Genomic DNA, 17,932 nt, shown 5'->3' with positions numbered 1-17,932 from the left:
TCTTATTGTCAACATCTTGTGTTTTCAGTCATGGACGAGATTCCCGTGCCACATCTGAAGAGCCTAGTGGAGGAGCTGCAGCCACAGCTGGTAGCATTGGAATGGCTACTCTTGCTCCTGAAAACTTGTGGGAAAAACTCTCCAACACTTCAGATAAAAAGGTTTGTTGCTCTTTGCATTCATTACATTTAAATATTTATAAATTGCAATGAACAGTATACATGTACTGCATTGCCCGAAGGTTTTTAGTTTACTTGTTGGAACCTAAAAAACAATTGTGAATATTGTATTTGTTGGAAATTTTTGGATTTAAGAGTATTAATTGTATTATTTTTATTTATCTTGAACATTGCATTCTTCCACTTACCTTTAAGATATAACACGAAGCACCAACTGATAGTGATAAGCATATATACTGTAATTTAATTAATAGAATTTGGGCTATATAGCACACCGCCAGTGCATGGGAAGCCATTCAGTGCCGATATGCAACTGGTGGAATAAGTTTTAGGTTGAAAAGATGGAAATACAATTTTAAGAATATTTAATATACCTGCCAACACAAAGCTCTCATTTCACAAGTGCTTTGCTGCACAGATAAGTGCAGTGTTAGGTAAGGGTAGTCATAGATGCGTTTAAGAAGCCAGGGATTGATAAAGTTGAAGGTTCAGCACTAGTGCTGGGACACTCATTTGAAATGCCCGTGTTACTTTCGAATAACCCCTCGGTTGTAGAATAAAGTAAGTTATAAGCTTGAAGTAAAATGGACATGGTAAGGAGGTTAAGTAGGAGGATGTATAGCACATGCTCAAGTAGAGAATTCCAAATACAGTACATATGTAATTTGATGCAATAATGAATATTAGGCTCTTTATTCGACGTACTGTACTTTGTTTGCTGCTTTTGTGCTTCCGTCGCCTTCAACAAAGTTCTGTAATTTTTTTTTTTCGCAGAACAACTCGAGTAATGAGAGCTGTGCTTATTGGTGGTTAAAGATTGGAAGAAGAGTTCACAGAAGTCATTGTCGGACTTATAGTTACGTTTTTCACCAATACCATACCATTTCTGTTTTATTTACTTTAAAGCTTAAACATGTCCAAGTTTCATTGGTCCTGTGAGACAACTTTAAACCTGATAGTTGTATAAACAACACCCATTCAGCTTTTGGGATGTGAGGGCCGATGTTTATAGAGATCATGATGCACAAGTTTCAACAATTTCTAAAATAATTTGGAACTTTAACATTAATAGCTATTGAAAAGAGATGAAGCAACAACTATCGTTCCTCTGCAGTCAACATAGAAGAGAAATGCAGCAAATAAAAAAGTAAACAAAAACTTTTCTTAGAACTTCATAGATATCTGCAAGTTTCGGGTATAATTTTATGCAAATTCTGCTTGGAAATCCTTGTTTTGCATTGAACTGCTATAATTGCATCCTGTTGACAGATAAAGTAATGTTATAAAGCTTCAGCAGAAAAATACTTGTATCCTATTAGTATCCTGTTTGGTGGTTGCAGGTTCCAGTTTTAAGATAAGATTGTAAAATGTATTTTGATCCATTCTCATGTAATTTATGAAATCTAATTTCTAATCACTTTATAATTCCCACAGTGTTGTAATGACTTTACAATTCCCAGTGTTGTAATATGACTAACAAATTTTCTGTACACAGGAGAATTTTCTTCTTGCGCATAAGACTGTCTATTTTCTCGTACACCAATCACTTTGCCCTCACTGGTCAACTGTCATCGTTTGGATACAAGCATAAAGATATTTACCCAACTTTATTCTACGAGAAACAAAGTTTACCAAACCATGTTGTCGTGTGGACAGAGCCTTACTGCCAAGTAAAGCTATTCATATAAATTTCATGTGCAGTGCATTATCAAGGATTAATTTTCATTACAGGAAGAGGAAAAGAAAGAAGATGAATTGGATGAAAACCTCTTTTACTGCCCAAAATGCAACAAATCTTTCACCCAGTACCGTCCTCTTGAAGAGCATGTCAATCGTTGCATTGATGAAGATTAAATTAGCTGCTGGAGTAGAAGGCAAAATGACAGGGATACAGAAACCATTTCAATCTTTTTGGCAGCTGTTCTCAAGAGAGGAACCATGGTAATTGTGATGCTAAACAACTTGCAATCTAATTAGCCTTTCAGAGTAGAATTTTTTTTTTTACATAAGGCTTATTTCTTTATTTAACCTTTATTGATAAAAGGTGGGACGATTTAAGGTTTGTTATAGCATACTATTTTGGTGAAGTAGGTGAACTATCTTTGATTGCAAGAATTTTTATGTCTTACCTGCGAGTCAAGTACCTAATATTGGAAAGTTCTTTGCATTCTTTTAACTTTCCAAATACTTAACCTATTCATGCAAAATATTCTTGTGGTAATAAGTTTTTATATGAATTCTCATATTTTATATCAGAGCTATTTGTTTACCAGCAGTTTTATACTAGAAGTTCATTTCAATGCAACATATCAAACCTTTTTATATTGCACTTGCATCTAATTTTATAGTAAACATAAAAATTTGTCAGGGCAACACTTCTAGTACTCTTGTTGATGATTTAGGTTTGAGAGAACTTCCTCAAAATATGCAAAAATCAAGTCTCCCAACTTTGTCAGCCTATCATTCTAGAACACAAATGGAGGTCATTACAAATAAGTTTGTTCCAAGAACATATTTTTTTCTACATTGAATCAATGACCAAAAACCTCACCAATTTGTTTGGAAAGTTAATTAAATGGCCAGGGCTAATTGGTGTGCTCTGTTCTACATTGTTTATATGGCAAAATGGCATAACGAATGTGTAAGCAACACTACTTTAATTGCTGGTTGTCCTAACAGTAGTTATGATAGCTGCAGCAATAAGTTTGTGAAGCAAAAAAAAATTTCTTCTTTATAATTGACCCACACTATTGAACTCTCGTTTTTGTTTTTTGTATTGTTTAGAAACTATTCAACACAATTAGCTATTAATCAGGCAATAGTATGTTTTTAATATTTTTGGACTAAAGACGTCCTTTAGTCGCTTCATTCTTTGTTGATTATGCCTTTTTTTTTGGATTGTTACATAATTTTAACTATACAAGAGTAATATTTCTAAGACTACTTGTCATGATATTTGTATCAAGCTTTTTATTTAGAATTCTTACTACTGTTTATCATAGGTGGTTGTGCAGATTATCTAGTCAAATAAGGGCAGCACATTAAATTCAAATAAAATATTAATTAGAAATGTTTATTAGAGCCTACCAACTCTTGTATATTTGTAAAATAAATCACAAATAAAACTTTAAATACATTATTCATTATTACACTTTATACATCACATGCCAAAAGGGTGTCCTTCACATTCGAAGACTTGCGCACTAAAGCAACCTACATCTGCTTAAAAGTCAGCTGGGACCTTCACGCCTGCTTCCTTGGCAAGAACCAACAGTTCCGCTGAAAGTGGAAAAGAATTATATGCATTACGAAATCTGGGGAGACGACGCTGTGCTAGAACATAGAAAAAAAATTTAAAGTGTGCATGTAAAGAGAAACTTGAGACAAAGTTCTGTCTTCCATTCTCAATAAATAAGGCAATTGTGTACCATAAATTTTAATTGATAACCATCAAGAATTAGTAACTTGTGCATTATAAAGTGCCAGTTACAGAAACACTACAGGAAAAATGACTTTATTAAAATGAGCTGTAATCTTTTAATATCTACTTATTACCATAAGGGTTATTCATGTTCATATATACAGTACAATGTTTTATCACCTTCCTATACATTAAATTATTCCTTATACTGAACTGTCTATTTTTATTGCTTGCTTGTCTGGTAAACTTATGATGTTTTTGTAATAAAAACAAACTAATAAAAAATAAGTTCAAAATAACATGGGCATACAAAGATAATGATAGTAGTTTTAAAAAAATACAGTAAATATATGAGATGCATCACCATTAAATTTCATGGGTAGTCAAAAGTATTTTTCAAATTAGATAGAAAAATTTGAATGACGTGTAATACAGGACAACATTATGAAAAAATAAATAAATATGAAAAACACCTATAACCAAAATACAGTATGTGAAAAATCTGGTGTTTAAATCTTTTAATATTTCTGGCAGCCTTGGTTAAAAATGTTGTGTTGTGGGCTATTATTTTTGTTTATAAATTGTTGAAATGAGGAATATTTCTCCTATATAATTGTATTCTTTCAAATATTATAATTTATGGTTCTTTCCCCCAAGCACATGCCAGATATGTTTCCACCAAATTTTACTTGATTTCTTACGATACAAAGTAAATATGTCTATTCCCTTCCTAATTGGTTTGCACTGATACTATGAAAAAAGTTAGAAGATTTGACAGAAAGATGGAAGAAACTGTAAGAGCCAAGGCAAAGGAGAAAACTTAAAAGTGGGTTCAGCTAAAGGGCACCTAAATATTCACTATTTTTTTACGTTCTTCCCTTAATTCTTAACAAAACTTAGTGAACACTCATTTACTATAAAACCATATACGAAAAGGATCAATTTGTATTATGAACTTGAGAAACAAATGATTTGTACTGTTCAATTATATGAGTTTCATAACCAACAAATATTTTTAATCAAAATCTTATCCATCAATTTTGGGTCCAGGTCCAACAAACACCTAGAAAGTATTGGCAAGGTACAAGGGTTTGAGAGCAATATTTCAAACAAATATACAAGTCATATCCCATTATCTAATGCACGGACTACATGGTACCGTTAGAACGGTTCAGTGGCTGCTTTCCTCTTGGTAAGGGTAGAAGTTTTTAGCAATAGCCAATAATTTTCCAGAAAGGAGATATACCTAGGAGTGAGTGCAAACCCTGGGGTCTCCTTTTGGCTCCTCTGTCTGCCACACTTCTTTGTAACCTCAACCTTCGCTTTATTAAGTGAAGAAAGGTAATCAACTAGAACGTTTAGCTAAGGGTGAGAAGGCCAATTCATTCCATCCTCTGAAGGGAAAGGTCACGAGAAGCATTAATGTCCTGCACATGCTCAGACTGGTCTTATGACATTGAAGGCTCATCTCTGTCCGAGTGTTTAGGCTCCTTACTTGCAGGGAGGACTCTAACAGCCCCATCTGAAAAAGCTGGATTGGAAGGGATCTTGCCTATAGAGGACAGATGTCTCCAATGTTCTAGCGAACCTCCTCTTGCAGATATAGAAGCACCTAGTTCGTTTTGAAGAGGATCGATCTTGTGATCCCACAGTCTGTCTCCAGAAATACCAGAATGCAATGATGGTGGGAGATTAGCGCAATCATTTGGATCAACAGTGCTTAGAAGAAAACCTGGAAGAATGTCTATATACTCAGTGCGATGGTGAAGCGCAACTAGAGACCGAGCTGGAACTCTTCCTAGAGCAATGACGAGACGAAATGTGATAATGTAAAAATCTGCAAGGAACGATTAGGCTAGTTCTCTTGCAAGAACTGCGAGTCAAAACTAAGGAACCATCAGAAGAGCACCTAGATGAAGCTCAACAAGAAGCAATACGACGGCAGTGAAACGATTCTGGGAAGGTGCTGGCGAGTATGCGTTTAGCGCGAGACGAAGAAGAGTGCACCAAGAGTGCGAGATACAGCTCTCTTTGAAGAGAGCTTGGAGCTGCGCAGCAAAGGAGTGCGCTTCCTATGCACAGAGCACGAAGAAGAAGCAATGGAACAAGCTTGTCTGGAAGATCTAGAGGATTTCGCTGCCTGTTTGGTAGAACTGGAAGGCAAAGGTTTGGAAACGCCATCCGATTGCTGTGAAGAGGGTGACCGCCTGTCAGAGGCAGGTCTATGATCTACCTTCGAAGAAGAAAGATCGCGCAGAGTTGCAGTACTATACATGCTCCGAAGGGCAAGGGTGCTCAAAAGGAGAGCAGAAGGATGAAGATCTGTTGCCCATGATGAAGACCTCTGGGAAAAGGGAAGCTAGACTGCGGGCGTCTTTACTGCTGTTTTCCGCTGGCATTGATGCAACTATAGTCTGTTCCTACGACACCACCAGCAATGACATACGAAGGGCGTCTGCGTTAACAACAGATGCAATTTAGCCTCCAAAGGGAATCTTGAATACCCAAGGCAGGCCACAACACACAAATCGGCCACCATTTTATATGAAGAATCACTGAGGGAGGCACTACCAGTTTTCACTAGGGGAAATAGCAGAGCCCCCTTGCCCCTAGCCTTGCCGAAGAGTTTAGGTGCCACCACTCTTGCTCAAATGTCCCCTAGATGACAAGATTTGAGAAGAGTCCTGGGGGTAAAAAAAGCTCCCCGGGACTTCGACTTTGAGGATGACCCGAAAGGCAAAGAATGCCTCCTAGGATGATTCTTCTTCCCAAAATTCTCCCACTGGGAGGATGGCCATTCCCAACACTGATCACAAGGGGAGGCCTGGGTACACATGGCCTCTGCAAAACGGACATAACTCATGAGGATCCTCCTCAATATTGCAAATGAAATTAATGCAGGTCTACAGCAGTATTTCAGAACATATCCACATAGTCGGGGGAATGATGAAGAAGCAGTCACAAAACACAACTTCCCATAGTAAAGGAAGATGGTTCATATTCATGTTGGAAGAAGTAAATCTTTTTAAATTAGGTATTATACAGAAATTTTTCCCAAGATAATTTCTAACAAAATACAGTAAGGACATGTCAGCTATAGTAAAATTCTAATACAAAATGACAAATTTCAACATTGGTTAATAAGAAAAACTTACCTCTGTTAAGTACGGCCTTTTCTTCTGCTAGTTGCTTCTCTCGGATGACAGCCTGTTTGGCCTCCTCTTCTCTTATGATGGCTTCCTTTGCACTTAATGTTTTGAAGTGACTACTGCCATACAGGATACCTGTAATAAGGGCCGTCCACCTTCCAAACTGAAAGATAGATAGGCAATGTAGAAAAGGATGGCATACAGCATAAAATACTCTTACAGAGAAGTTTCAAATAAAATAACACCTGAAAGTTTCAAATAAAAATTCAAAATTGAAACAGTTACATATTACAGGATCGTGAGCTTGAAAATTTAACACAAATTAAGCTACAACTTCTGCATACTTTTATTTCATCATAAAAGTAAATTTATAGAAATTCAACAGTGAATATTCACATTTTTTAAATTATCAAGTGAAATTGTCAGAACTTTTACCCTTTTCTGTTTATCAATTTTATCAAATTCTTAAAGAACAGCGATTTACTCAAGATCTTTGATGTTGGATTACCCCTACGTGTAAGTGACAAGAGAGCAAAAATATAAAAAAATGTTTTACAAGGGGATTTTTTTCAACTTTACCTCAGTTCCAGAATGACTACTGTATATTCACAAGAAGTCCCCCTGAGAGGAGTTCAATATACTTTAAAATTTCTATAAATTCATTTACAGTGTTTCACTAATTGGTTATGTCAAAAATGTTCAACTAAAGGTAAAAAACATCCTCAAAATAACGACCAAAATTGCTTGCTAGAACCGACATGTGAGATTATGTTTATAAACTTCACACTTGTCTCAACGAATTACATTCGCCCGTTTCTAGATATTTCAAATGGTTTTGAACTTCTAAATAGTCAAAAATAAGATTTTTCAAGTTTCATAAATGGGTTAACTAGGAAATATGTCCGAAAAACCAAGTTTCACGAGTGAAGCCCATGGGGAAACAAGGTTAAGATATAAGCTGAGGTTAAGTAAAGGAAGTCTAAAGGAGAGTCGCATGTCTCATCCCTGGTAGGCAAGTATACAACTCCTAGGTTTGGTTAGGTGGTGCTCTTGGGTTTGTTTCCCCTTTTAAAATGTGGTTTTCAATCATAACTTAAGAAATTTTAGGTTAATATATGATAGTTTAATTGCTTGCAAAAATGAAATTCGCTATAAGAAATGGGCGAGTGCTGGCTAGTTTGTTGTTTTTCTCAGTATGTTTAATGGGAGCTGGGGCATAATAACTTACGTATCGGCGATTTAAATGTGAAGTATGATTTTCACTCTAAGTCCATTGTGTACATCTGGGACACTAAAGGGGACTTACTGCTCATGCGTTTTTTCCCCTGGATTGCGGAGCTTTCTGTGCAGTTACAAGGATGTATTTGTCAGGTGGCTTTTTTAAACCAATTAACAGCTTACAAACACTTCTTCATAAGTTCCCGGTTGTTGTTCTACAACAGCCTTTTTTTTCCCACCTTCGCCTTCAGTTTTAAGTTAACCACCATCTCGTAAAGATGTCTCGAAGAGTGAACAAAAATCTATTCGAAATTTGGTGTAATTTCATTTATATCGGCAACTGATTATGATGGAAATGCTCTCCGTATAGTATAAAGCTATTGTTACTTAAGTGAAAGAAAAATAACAGCGAAATAAGGCCTCAAAGGTCCGATTCTGACTTGATTTTCAGGGAAGGCCAGCACATTTTCTACTGAAAAGCTTTTGTAATGATTGCCTAAAAAACCAAAAAGGCAACGATGTCAATCACAAGGTAAAAAATTAGTCGTTCTTTACTTTTTCATAACGGAAGGATTTATTTGCAATTTACTTTATCATAACCTACGGATTTTTTTGTGATTTACTTTTAGTTTGTGACCTGGGAAGGGCGTGTCCAGCTAGCGGTTGTAACCTGGGAAGGGGGGTCCACGGGGCTTGACCGCAGCTAGGGATTGTGACCTGGGGAGGGGTGTCTGGGGGGCTTGGCCCCTGGCTAGGGGTTGTGACGTGGGAACTACTACATTAGGTTAGGTAGGTTTGTTAGGTTCTGTACTCTTTTAAAAATCTCAAAAGTTCATCACGTTTTGGCCTATTTTCAACCATTTATATGAACCATGTATTTTTCCAACTGGTTATCTTGGGCTTATTTTGCATTTCTGACCATTATTATTACTGGAAATCCCTCATTCATGATATTTCCCCATCCAAAAAACAAGGTTTCCCACTGGGGTCCCTATAATTGTCTTTACATAAGGGGTACAAAAACTCATGAACATGGTTTGCCCCATTAATCAATGTCAGATATGCATAAAACACAAGATAGCAAATAGGAAAAATATATGGATCATGCATTTGGCTAGAAATTATCTTTACCAAATTTTAAAACAATTTGAAAATATGAATTTTCCCAAATTGTTTACATCAGAACTGATCAAGGTCCCAATAAATACACCTGGAAAACTTCTTGGTTTCATTATAGTTAAGGACAAAAAGATTTTCTTTTAAAAAAAAGTTTTTCCTATAGAAAAAAAAGTCTGTTTTCTTCTAAAATGACCCTTACTTTCGCTGCAAACATAAAGTGATCTGGGAAATAATAATCAATGGGGTTAGCGTGTGCAGCTCAGCATGAACCACTTGCCAGTACATAAGAGCTTGATTTTTTTCTTCCGCAAGCGGAGCACAAACCATTGGATTTCTAAAAACTATACCAGTTCTTTCTAACGGGTTTTCAGTGAATTTGTTGAAATGAAGGTCAAATTCAGTGAAAGCACATTAAAGGAAAAAATTTGTTCAAAATGATGTTCCGTCCGTAACTGATATTTTACCGGCTTATTATTTTTAATAAGATTACTGAGCTACAATAAACATTTACCAAGGCACCTTTTCTTAGGAGGGGAACCTAAGTCAGGGTATATCTGTCTTCCTTTGGAACTAAGGATTTTCAGGCATCTTCTCATCTTGATAAATACGGCCTTCCAATAGTTGGTTATTAAATTCGTTCAAAATACCTAAAAATACCCTCGGAAAATCTCTTTCATTTTCTTAGTAAGGTTTATTGGTTCCCAAATGATATATATTCACACTAAATTAGTCCTACTGCAGCAGCATATGGCCCATAAAGTTCTACGCAAAGCCTTTACTTTCCTTTAAAAGGCAACATCCATTTTAGAATTGCCTAAAAAGTAATAACAATCTAGAGACTTGTGTCGTCTGTCGATCAGCTGAGAGCAAGAGGCTGAAGCCGGTGATGTCCAAAACAAACAATTGCCACGGAGGTTACGGATATCTTTACGATAAAAGGCAAAATGTAATCATACTACATATAACTGATTGCTTGAAAATGTAATTTACTTTCAACCGTGTAAATTATTACCTTAATCAGAGGAGAAACACGGACAGCAGCACCTAGAGTCGCCATCTTGTATGGAAGTAGTGCCTAGCAGCAATGGGCCAATAACAGACAGAAGCAGGAATGAAATTAATTTATATGAATCTGAAATATATTATTTTTATTCTTTACGGATCATAAACATAATTATATTTTTTTCTGATAAGAAATCTTTAATCATAAATTAAGAACTATTATATAAGGTCATTCGAAACGCAGTTTGCCGTCTTATTTTGAATTTGATTCGTATGTTATGACTTACAAAAGACGTAAAGTTATCACAATTATGTATTTTTTAAATATAATCATTTAAAAATTATTTTAAAAGTATATATTGTAAAATTAAAGATGTTTTTAAACATTTATACTAAAATATTTCTCTCATAATCATAAAATATGAAACATAAGCCAAATTTAGAAATTAAACTCGAACACCACAATGATGTACCGTTCTCATTATACGTCATCCAACAGAAATTCTCTTTCTTGCACACTTTACTATCTTTGCTTTCTAGGACACTATTGGCTTATATTAGTACCATTACTACTATTAGCCCTAGGGATACAACAGTGAAAGTGATCTAGGAAGAAAAGTATAAAAAGGGGGTAAATAAACAAAATACAATATGTAATAAATGAAAAATATTGAATATTTTAAGATCAGTAAAAACGTTAAAATACATGACATGTATAAACTGTGAAGAACTACTCATGTTAACGTTTTCAACATAAAAAAAAACATATGCTGTCAGTAAATATTAAAAAAAAAAGTTATGTTGCAGCGTGTACTAAGTGAAAATACATTTAAAGGTCGCTCATGAATGGCAGAGGCAAGGGACAGTGACATTATCTTATCAAGCAGGACAATGTCCTAGACTGACCATATATACATCTGATCAGTGCCCAAGTCCCTCTACACCCAAGCTAGGACCAAGGAGGGCCAGGCAATGGCTGCTGATGACTCAGCAGAAAGACATATAGGCTCCCCCTAAGCCCCAATCCTTAGCTTACAAGGATGGTGAGATTGCAGCGACCAAGGGAACTAGCGAGTTTAAGCGGAACTCGAACCCCAGTCTGGCAATCACTAGCCAAGGACGCTACCATCCGGCCACCACAATTGACGTTTGTCTTTATATTGACATGATGGAATATTGTTAACTAAAAACAGAGTATTTACTAAAATAATTTCACTAAATACAAAGCTTTGTCATTTTATTGTAGATTGGCTTTATATTAAAAGTCTATCTTAATCCTGGAGCTGACGAATTACTTGAATAAGAAAAAATCGAATAAGATAAAACATGAATAACTTGAGTTCCTCATATGTTTATTTCAATTCTAATATCTATTAATGGCGGAGATGAGGATGCTTTACTTCCAGTATACTGTATTTCACATAGGAACATGGAATTTTAGGTGACCTTTGAAGTTTAAGGGGCTTTCAAATGCATTATGTAGGGAACGCTACTTTCATTCTTAAATAGATATTCTAAATCACCGTTTGAAACATTTTAATGGTTAGTCAGTGTATGGTACAAAAATACATAATCAACCAGACACAGGTCTAAAATTCAAACTACAGAGGTTGAATAGGAATGATTATCCGTTAGAGTCAAATGAATATATATATATATATATATATATATATATACATATTTTTCATCGCCAACACTATCTGTAACTAAGACATTTGGTACCTTGATATGTCTATAATAATTGACAGCATCTTCCTCCGACAAACTTTTCGTTTCCGAACCCTCCTTCTCTTTGTCGCGCCTTTTAATCTTATGCCTCCCTCTTGACCTTCTACCCAAAACACTCTTAATCCATCGTCCTCACCTAGTCTCTCTACATACCCATACCACCTCAATCTTGTCTCGCTCATGCTGTGATCAATATTTTCCATCCAGGAACTTTTCCTGGTGTCTTCGGTTGTCAGTCTTTATCGCATCGAGACCCCAAAATACTGTATTTCCCATTCTCATTTCTGTAAGTTCCAGCTACCATTCCTCCTTGATGTCAATACTCATGAACCATACATCATCAATGTCCTTATTGCAGTATAACAAATCTTAATGAACAGATGTCTAATGCACCTTTAAATTGGTCATCTTTATATATAAAAAAAAATAAAATCCACATCATACCACAATAATGATAAGTACTGCATTATACTTCACATAGAACCTTATTACTGCAGATACAGTATCTGCATTTTTAGAAAATGATAGCCGTATATAAGTAATATTTCATGTTCAGTACGTGTATAGGGAACATACAAGTCGCTTCATAGGGTAAAAATCCAACCTACGTTGAAAATTGACTTACGTCGGGTCTCTTGGAACGAATTAACGGTGTAGACGGAGCACTACTTTTATATCTGCACGGTTGTTTATAGCCGTATGTGTTACTAAGCATACCTTTTTTTTATTCATTCTCTTTTGCTCATTTAACTTATTGAACTAAAAATGGGATAAAGAGGTAAAGGTAAAGAGGTTAGTTTATTAAACATTGGTCTAACAAAAGGAACTCGCATGATACACGTGATGGGTGAAAGATTGCAAGTATTAATGTAATTTAGTTTATTAATTCATAGCAAAAAAGATTATTATAATATGAAAAAGATAAAACTTTCCTACTCTGAAACCAACGAAGTAGACAGAACAATCGCAATAACATGGAACCCTGTGTACAAGTATATATACACACACGCACCTAATACACACACACACACACACACACACACACATATATATATATATATATATATATATATATCACTGCGCAAACTATGATTGTAAAAGAAGGCAGATTTCCCTCTCAGTTCCACATGATGATTTGTCTCTTTTAAGAGGCAAGCTTCACTCCAATCATGACCGTACGCCAGTTACTAATGATACGAGTTTGTATCGTTTTTATGCCTTTCATTTCTTTTCATAGTTACATGTCCATTTGTGGATTCAAAATTGTTTATATTCTTATTCTAACCTAACCTTCCTTTAACTGTTGGGGCTAGTGTCAAAATAGCAACCAGAATTTTCCTTCAATTTTTCTAGTTTGCTTTGATATTCATCTGAGAAACTTTGGGACTAGAAACTAACACATAAATACAACTCAACATTTCATATGATTTGCTGTTTAGATTTATCAATGAAACTAAATACGAAACTAATGATGAATACTTTATTTCTAAAACACCTGGAAAGAAAAATGTCTAAACTGTTAATGTATTATGAGTAGCATCATGAGACCTTACCACAATAAAAAGTTTATGAAAGAGCTTGTACTAACAAATCTCATTTTTATTTCAAAGACATCCACAAACTACCACAGCAAAATATAAAATGAAAGTAAAAATGATAAATCAGGCTCACGGGAGGTAGAATGAAATAACATGGAAACGATCAAATGAGCAACTAGAAACAAATCATCAAATCAACGAATACATATAAGAGCTTTCATACAAGACTGCTACTCGAGTTGTCGATCTCATCCTGTCACTGGAGGTTTTGTCTTGGAAGCAGGGGGCTTATTCCTCCAGTAAGGGCGGGGTATGAATCGCGGTATTTCATCCATGGACGGATCATCATCGCTCGCAAACCAAACACTCTTTTCCAAAGGGATGTCATTGGCCGGCACCAGCGACTTATCACCCCATTGGTCACTTGTCCTGGCATCCTCATCGGGACCCTTTTCACCTGGCGTTGCAACACTATCAATCATCTTATTTCGACTCTCCTGCCAATCTTCCTCCTCTTCATCAGACAGCCTGTCAGTGTCCAACTCTCTTTCCTTGGAAGCAAGGTAAGCCCTCATGGTTTGCCTCTGAGCACGACTGAGGATCATGTCGAACTCAGGTCGTCTGAGAGCGCCCAGGACAAAACTGGGTCCAGTCGCTGGCGGTTCTGCAATTGCATGATCAATTTTGTTAACAGTGTATGGCATCTTTTGCTTATAAAAATCTTTATGTATTTCAATGAAATATTTTAATTACAACAATTCAAATACAATATAATTCTGAGTCAGTCTGTATGTCTATGTCGATAACCATTAAATATATACACATATACATGCATATAATTGTACGTATATTCACACATTCATGCACACATAAACACACATTATATATATATATATATATATATATATAAAAAATAAAATATCTCTTGCCTTGTGGTTTAATTTTTGTAACAGTAGTGAAGAGAAAATGGGTTTCAGTTGTGAATATTTCGCTGTTGATCTTAGGCGGTCCTTTTCCTCTCTGCTGAGCTCTTTTCCTGTTAAGCATTGCAAAGAAGAGTAAGAAACAATCATGGAAAAGTACGCACGCCAATTACTAGATAAATAACAGACATGCATTAAAGTTTTATAAATTAGGCCAGATAGACATAGCATCATACAAAATGGGTCAAGGTTCAGGAACTAAATTTTGGATCTCTGGCATATTTTAGTGTTGTAGTTATTTTTCGAGTTTTATTTCTTATTTGCTTTCCATTTGCCTGTGTCCAATAAGTACTTCTTTTTCTTTTTTCAAGGTTAAACTAATTTGATGATAAAGTTAGCCTCCCTAGCCCTTTATCAGGCAGTAGGTTGGCCAGGGCCCCAGCCACCCGTTGAGATACTACCACTAGAGAGTTATGGGGTCGTTTGACAGGTCAAACATCACTATATTGGTTCCATCTCTCTGGTTACAGCTCACTTTTCCTTTGCCTACACATACACCAAATAGTCTGGCCCATTCTCCTCTGTCCTCATATACACCAAAAAAAAAAAAAAAAAAAAACACACAGAGAATAACAAACATAGTAACATTATTTCGTTAGTAAATCTAACCCTACTGTGAATAAAGTTGCGAAGTAGAGAATTATTAAGCAAAGTGATGAAAGTAATAACCAGTGTGGTGATATAGTGTGAAATATGGACGAAATAGTGATAACATCCTTATGATCAGCACTCAAGACCCTTCTCCACCCAAGCGATGGCCAGGCAATGGCTGCTGATGACTCAGCAGATAAACCTATAGGTTCCCCCAAACTTTCATCCTTAGCTCACAAGGATGGTGATGTTGCAGACACTACAAAAAGCTATCGAATTTATGCATGACTCAAATCCCAGTTCAGCATATCATAAGGCAGGGAGGTTTCCAATAGGCCACCTCTACCCTTATGGGAAAATAAGAAGGCGAGATTCAGAAGCCCATTGGTTATAATTAAAACTAAGACCCTTCGTCATCTCAGTGTTTGTATATATAGAGTGGACTAGATTAATTAGGGATCTTTGACTAACAGTAATGTTAAAAATTATATTTGTAAAGAGATTAAGATATTGCTCACCTCTTTGCGAGGCGATGACATTCCGTCTGTACTATGAAGTCTCTGGACAGCGCAGTGATTCGCTTTTTGTCTAAGATTTCTGAAAGGAGAAGCTTACTTAAGGAGTTTTAAATTCTGCTGTGCCTTAGGAAATTTATATTTAACCATCTTTCTCCTACTGTGTATGTGGATCAAGTCATAAAACTGACACAAGCATACACAATATATATATATATATATATATATGTGTGTGTGTGTGTGTGTGTGTGTGTGTGTCCCATCTCATGCTTGCAAATATTGATACTGTATATGTTTATATATGTCCTTTATAAAACTAGAATTACTATTCAGCCTCAAGCTTACTACATATTTTTCTCAGATTAATTTCGGCACTTTGTTATCTACAAAATAACAGATAAAGCAGATGAATAAGCAGATAAATAAGTGAAATGTATACTGTTGATACTAGATGTCAACATCAATTTTCTTTTAATATATTGAACTAAAAATACAAATATTTTGCTGTAATGTTACAGCATTCTACAAGAAAATCGTATGGTGACACAAGGCTAGCTTAACCTAACAGCAATGACAACATTAATTTCAACTCTACTCTTCTTCATTCATCTAACGAAAATAATAATAATAATAATAATAATAATAATAATAATAATAATAATAATAATAATAACAATAATAATAATAATAAATGACTACTGTTTTTGTGAGCCCAGTTCAAGCAAGTGAATCAGACCATCCATTACCGAGTGATGGCGGCGATGCAAGGACCATGGAAAGATGGTATCTCCTGTGGGCGGTGACGGGGTTGCCAAAGAGGTACAGCTCTTGCAAGTGGTTCAGGCGACTCACTACAGCTGTCACGTGACTAAGGGAATCGAGATCGTTGTCCTCAGCTCGAAAGACCTGCAGTTAAGATAACATAATGACACACCAGGAAGAGTAGTTAACGTTTGCAATTGGCTGGTTGGGTGCTAAGTTGATAAGTTTATCTCTAACATGCGTTAGCTAAAGTTTACAAATGGCTGGTTGAGTGCCAAGTTGATAAACTTATCTTTAACATGGGCTAGCTAATGTTTGCCAATGACTGGTTGGGTGCTAGTTTGATAACTTTATTTTTAACATGAGTTAGCCAACGTTGGCAAAGGGCTGTCTCAGTGCTAAGTTGATAACTTCATCTTCAACTTATGTATTAGCTAACATTTGCAAATGGCTGTTTCAATGCTAAGTTGGCAACTTTATTTCTAACATTTGTTAGCTAACGTTTGCAGATGGCTGTTTCAGTGATAAATTTATTTTTTAACATATGTGTTAGCTAACATTTGCAAACGGCTGGTTGGGTGCTAAGTGGATAACTTTATTTTCAACATACGTGTTAAGTGTCTAACTTTACTTGAAGTCTGTCTCTAATGATATGAGCAAGACGTAGTTGCAACTTTCATTGCTATAAATGCTTGTATCCTACCCGAAGTCTCGCTAAGAGTCCTACTGCTCCCATCTCCATGAGTCGATTTCCACTGACGTCTAAGATTCTTAATGTCGTCTGCATAAAAGAAAAAGATGGCGTTAAGAAAGTTCAAAATCTTTCAGGATGTGTTCAATTGACACACTTAAAGAAAATCTATTTGTATCTTGTGTCTAAAGATTTCTTCCACCAGTATTAAAATGAATATCAATGATTGCAGATCATGAATTTCTTTGCTTATTATCATTATTATTATTATCATTATTATTATTATTAATAATAATATTATTATTATTATTATTATTATTATTATTACTAGCTAAATTACAACCCTAGTTGGAAAAGCAGGATGACAGGATGCCATAAGCCCAAGGGTTCCAAGAGGGAAAAATAGCCCAGTGAGAGAAAGGAATAAGGAAATTAATAAACTACAAGATAAGTAATGAACAAATAAAAAATAAAGCACTTTACGGACCGTAACACTGAAATAGATTATTCACAACACTAAGAAAATGTTGACAAAGGCCAGTATTAATCTTTGATCTCCTGACCTGCACCGTCGTTAGAGCGTGAGGGTCAAGCACAAGGGCGTCGCCTGGCGGAAGCCTCTGGTTCTGAATGTGTAGTTCCTCGAGGCCCTGCGGAAGACCCTCGACGACGCCTATGCGGTTTCCAGGGATCAGGAGTCGGCGAAGATTGTGCAGTTCTTTCAATCCTTCGATCCTTGAAGAGAAGAGGACACGTGACAGTACTTGCATCAAGGTTCACTTAGCCTTAATTCATATTAAGAATGATAGTTTATACAGAATGGATTCATTGAAATGGGGTTTTAAATGCTGTAATGTTGCAGCATTCTATAAGAAAAAAATGTATGGTGATACAAGACTAGTTTAACCTTACAACAATGGCAACATTAATTTCAACCCCACTCTTCTTCATTCATCATTTAAGAAAAATACTACTACTACTACTACTAATAATAATAATAATGATAATAATCATCATCATCATCCTCTCCTGCGCC

The 17,932-nt window shown here is 35.7% G+C and overlaps 3 protein-coding genes across 4 annotated transcripts in view; 1 reads left to right on the top strand and 2 right to left on the bottom strand.

Moving 5' to 3' along the window:
- LOC137652413 (optineurin-like) overlaps positions 1–3,311 on the top strand; it is a 39,098-nt gene extending 35,787 nt beyond the window's left edge. For both annotated transcript variants that reach the window (XM_068385807.1, XM_068385808.1), the window contains 2 exons: positions 29–161; positions 1,911–3,311. In XM_068385807.1, coding sequence (XP_068241908.1) covers positions 29–161; positions 1,911–2,033 — 256 coding nt within the window. In that variant the 3' untranslated portion in view covers positions 2,034–3,311. The remainder of the gene's footprint in view (positions 1–28; positions 162–1,910) is intronic.
- On the bottom strand, positions 3,239–10,229 carry ATPsynE (ATP synthase, subunit E). Its single transcript, XM_068385809.1, has 3 exons — positions 10,099–10,229; positions 6,756–6,912; positions 3,239–3,458 (listed from the first exon to the last, which is right to left on the bottom strand). The coding sequence occupies exons 1-3, from the start codon at positions 10,141–10,143 to the stop codon at positions 3,403–3,405; spliced, it is 258 nt and encodes an 85-aa protein (XP_068241910.1). The 5' UTR covers positions 10,144–10,229; the 3' UTR covers positions 3,239–3,402.
- Positions 10,230–13,425: 3,196 nt separating this feature from the next.
- Positions 13,426–17,932, bottom strand: part of LOC137652075 (protein phosphatase 1 regulatory subunit 42-like) — a 7,596-nt gene continuing 3,089 nt past the window's right edge. Inside the window, exons 4-9 of the mRNA XM_068385285.1 lie at positions 17,460–17,631; positions 16,909–16,986; positions 16,190–16,349; positions 15,447–15,525; positions 14,284–14,390; positions 13,426–14,018 (exon numbers count right to left, since the gene is read on the bottom strand). Coding sequence (XP_068241386.1) covers positions 13,603–14,018; positions 14,284–14,390; positions 15,447–15,525; positions 16,190–16,349; positions 16,909–16,986; positions 17,460–17,631 — 1,012 coding nt within the window. The 3' untranslated portion in view covers positions 13,426–13,602. The remainder of the gene's footprint in view (positions 14,019–14,283; positions 14,391–15,446; positions 15,526–16,189; positions 16,350–16,908; positions 16,987–17,459; positions 17,632–17,932) is intronic.

This window comes from Palaemon carinicauda, chromosome 13, assembly GCF_036898095.1.
Source record: "Palaemon carinicauda isolate YSFRI2023 chromosome 13, ASM3689809v2, whole genome shotgun sequence".
NCBI classification, from domain to species: domain Eukaryota; kingdom Metazoa; phylum Arthropoda; class Malacostraca; order Decapoda; family Palaemonidae; genus Palaemon; species Palaemon carinicauda.
Note: the sequence above shows the minus strand (reverse complement) of the source record. Positions and strands in the feature narration are given on the sequence as shown.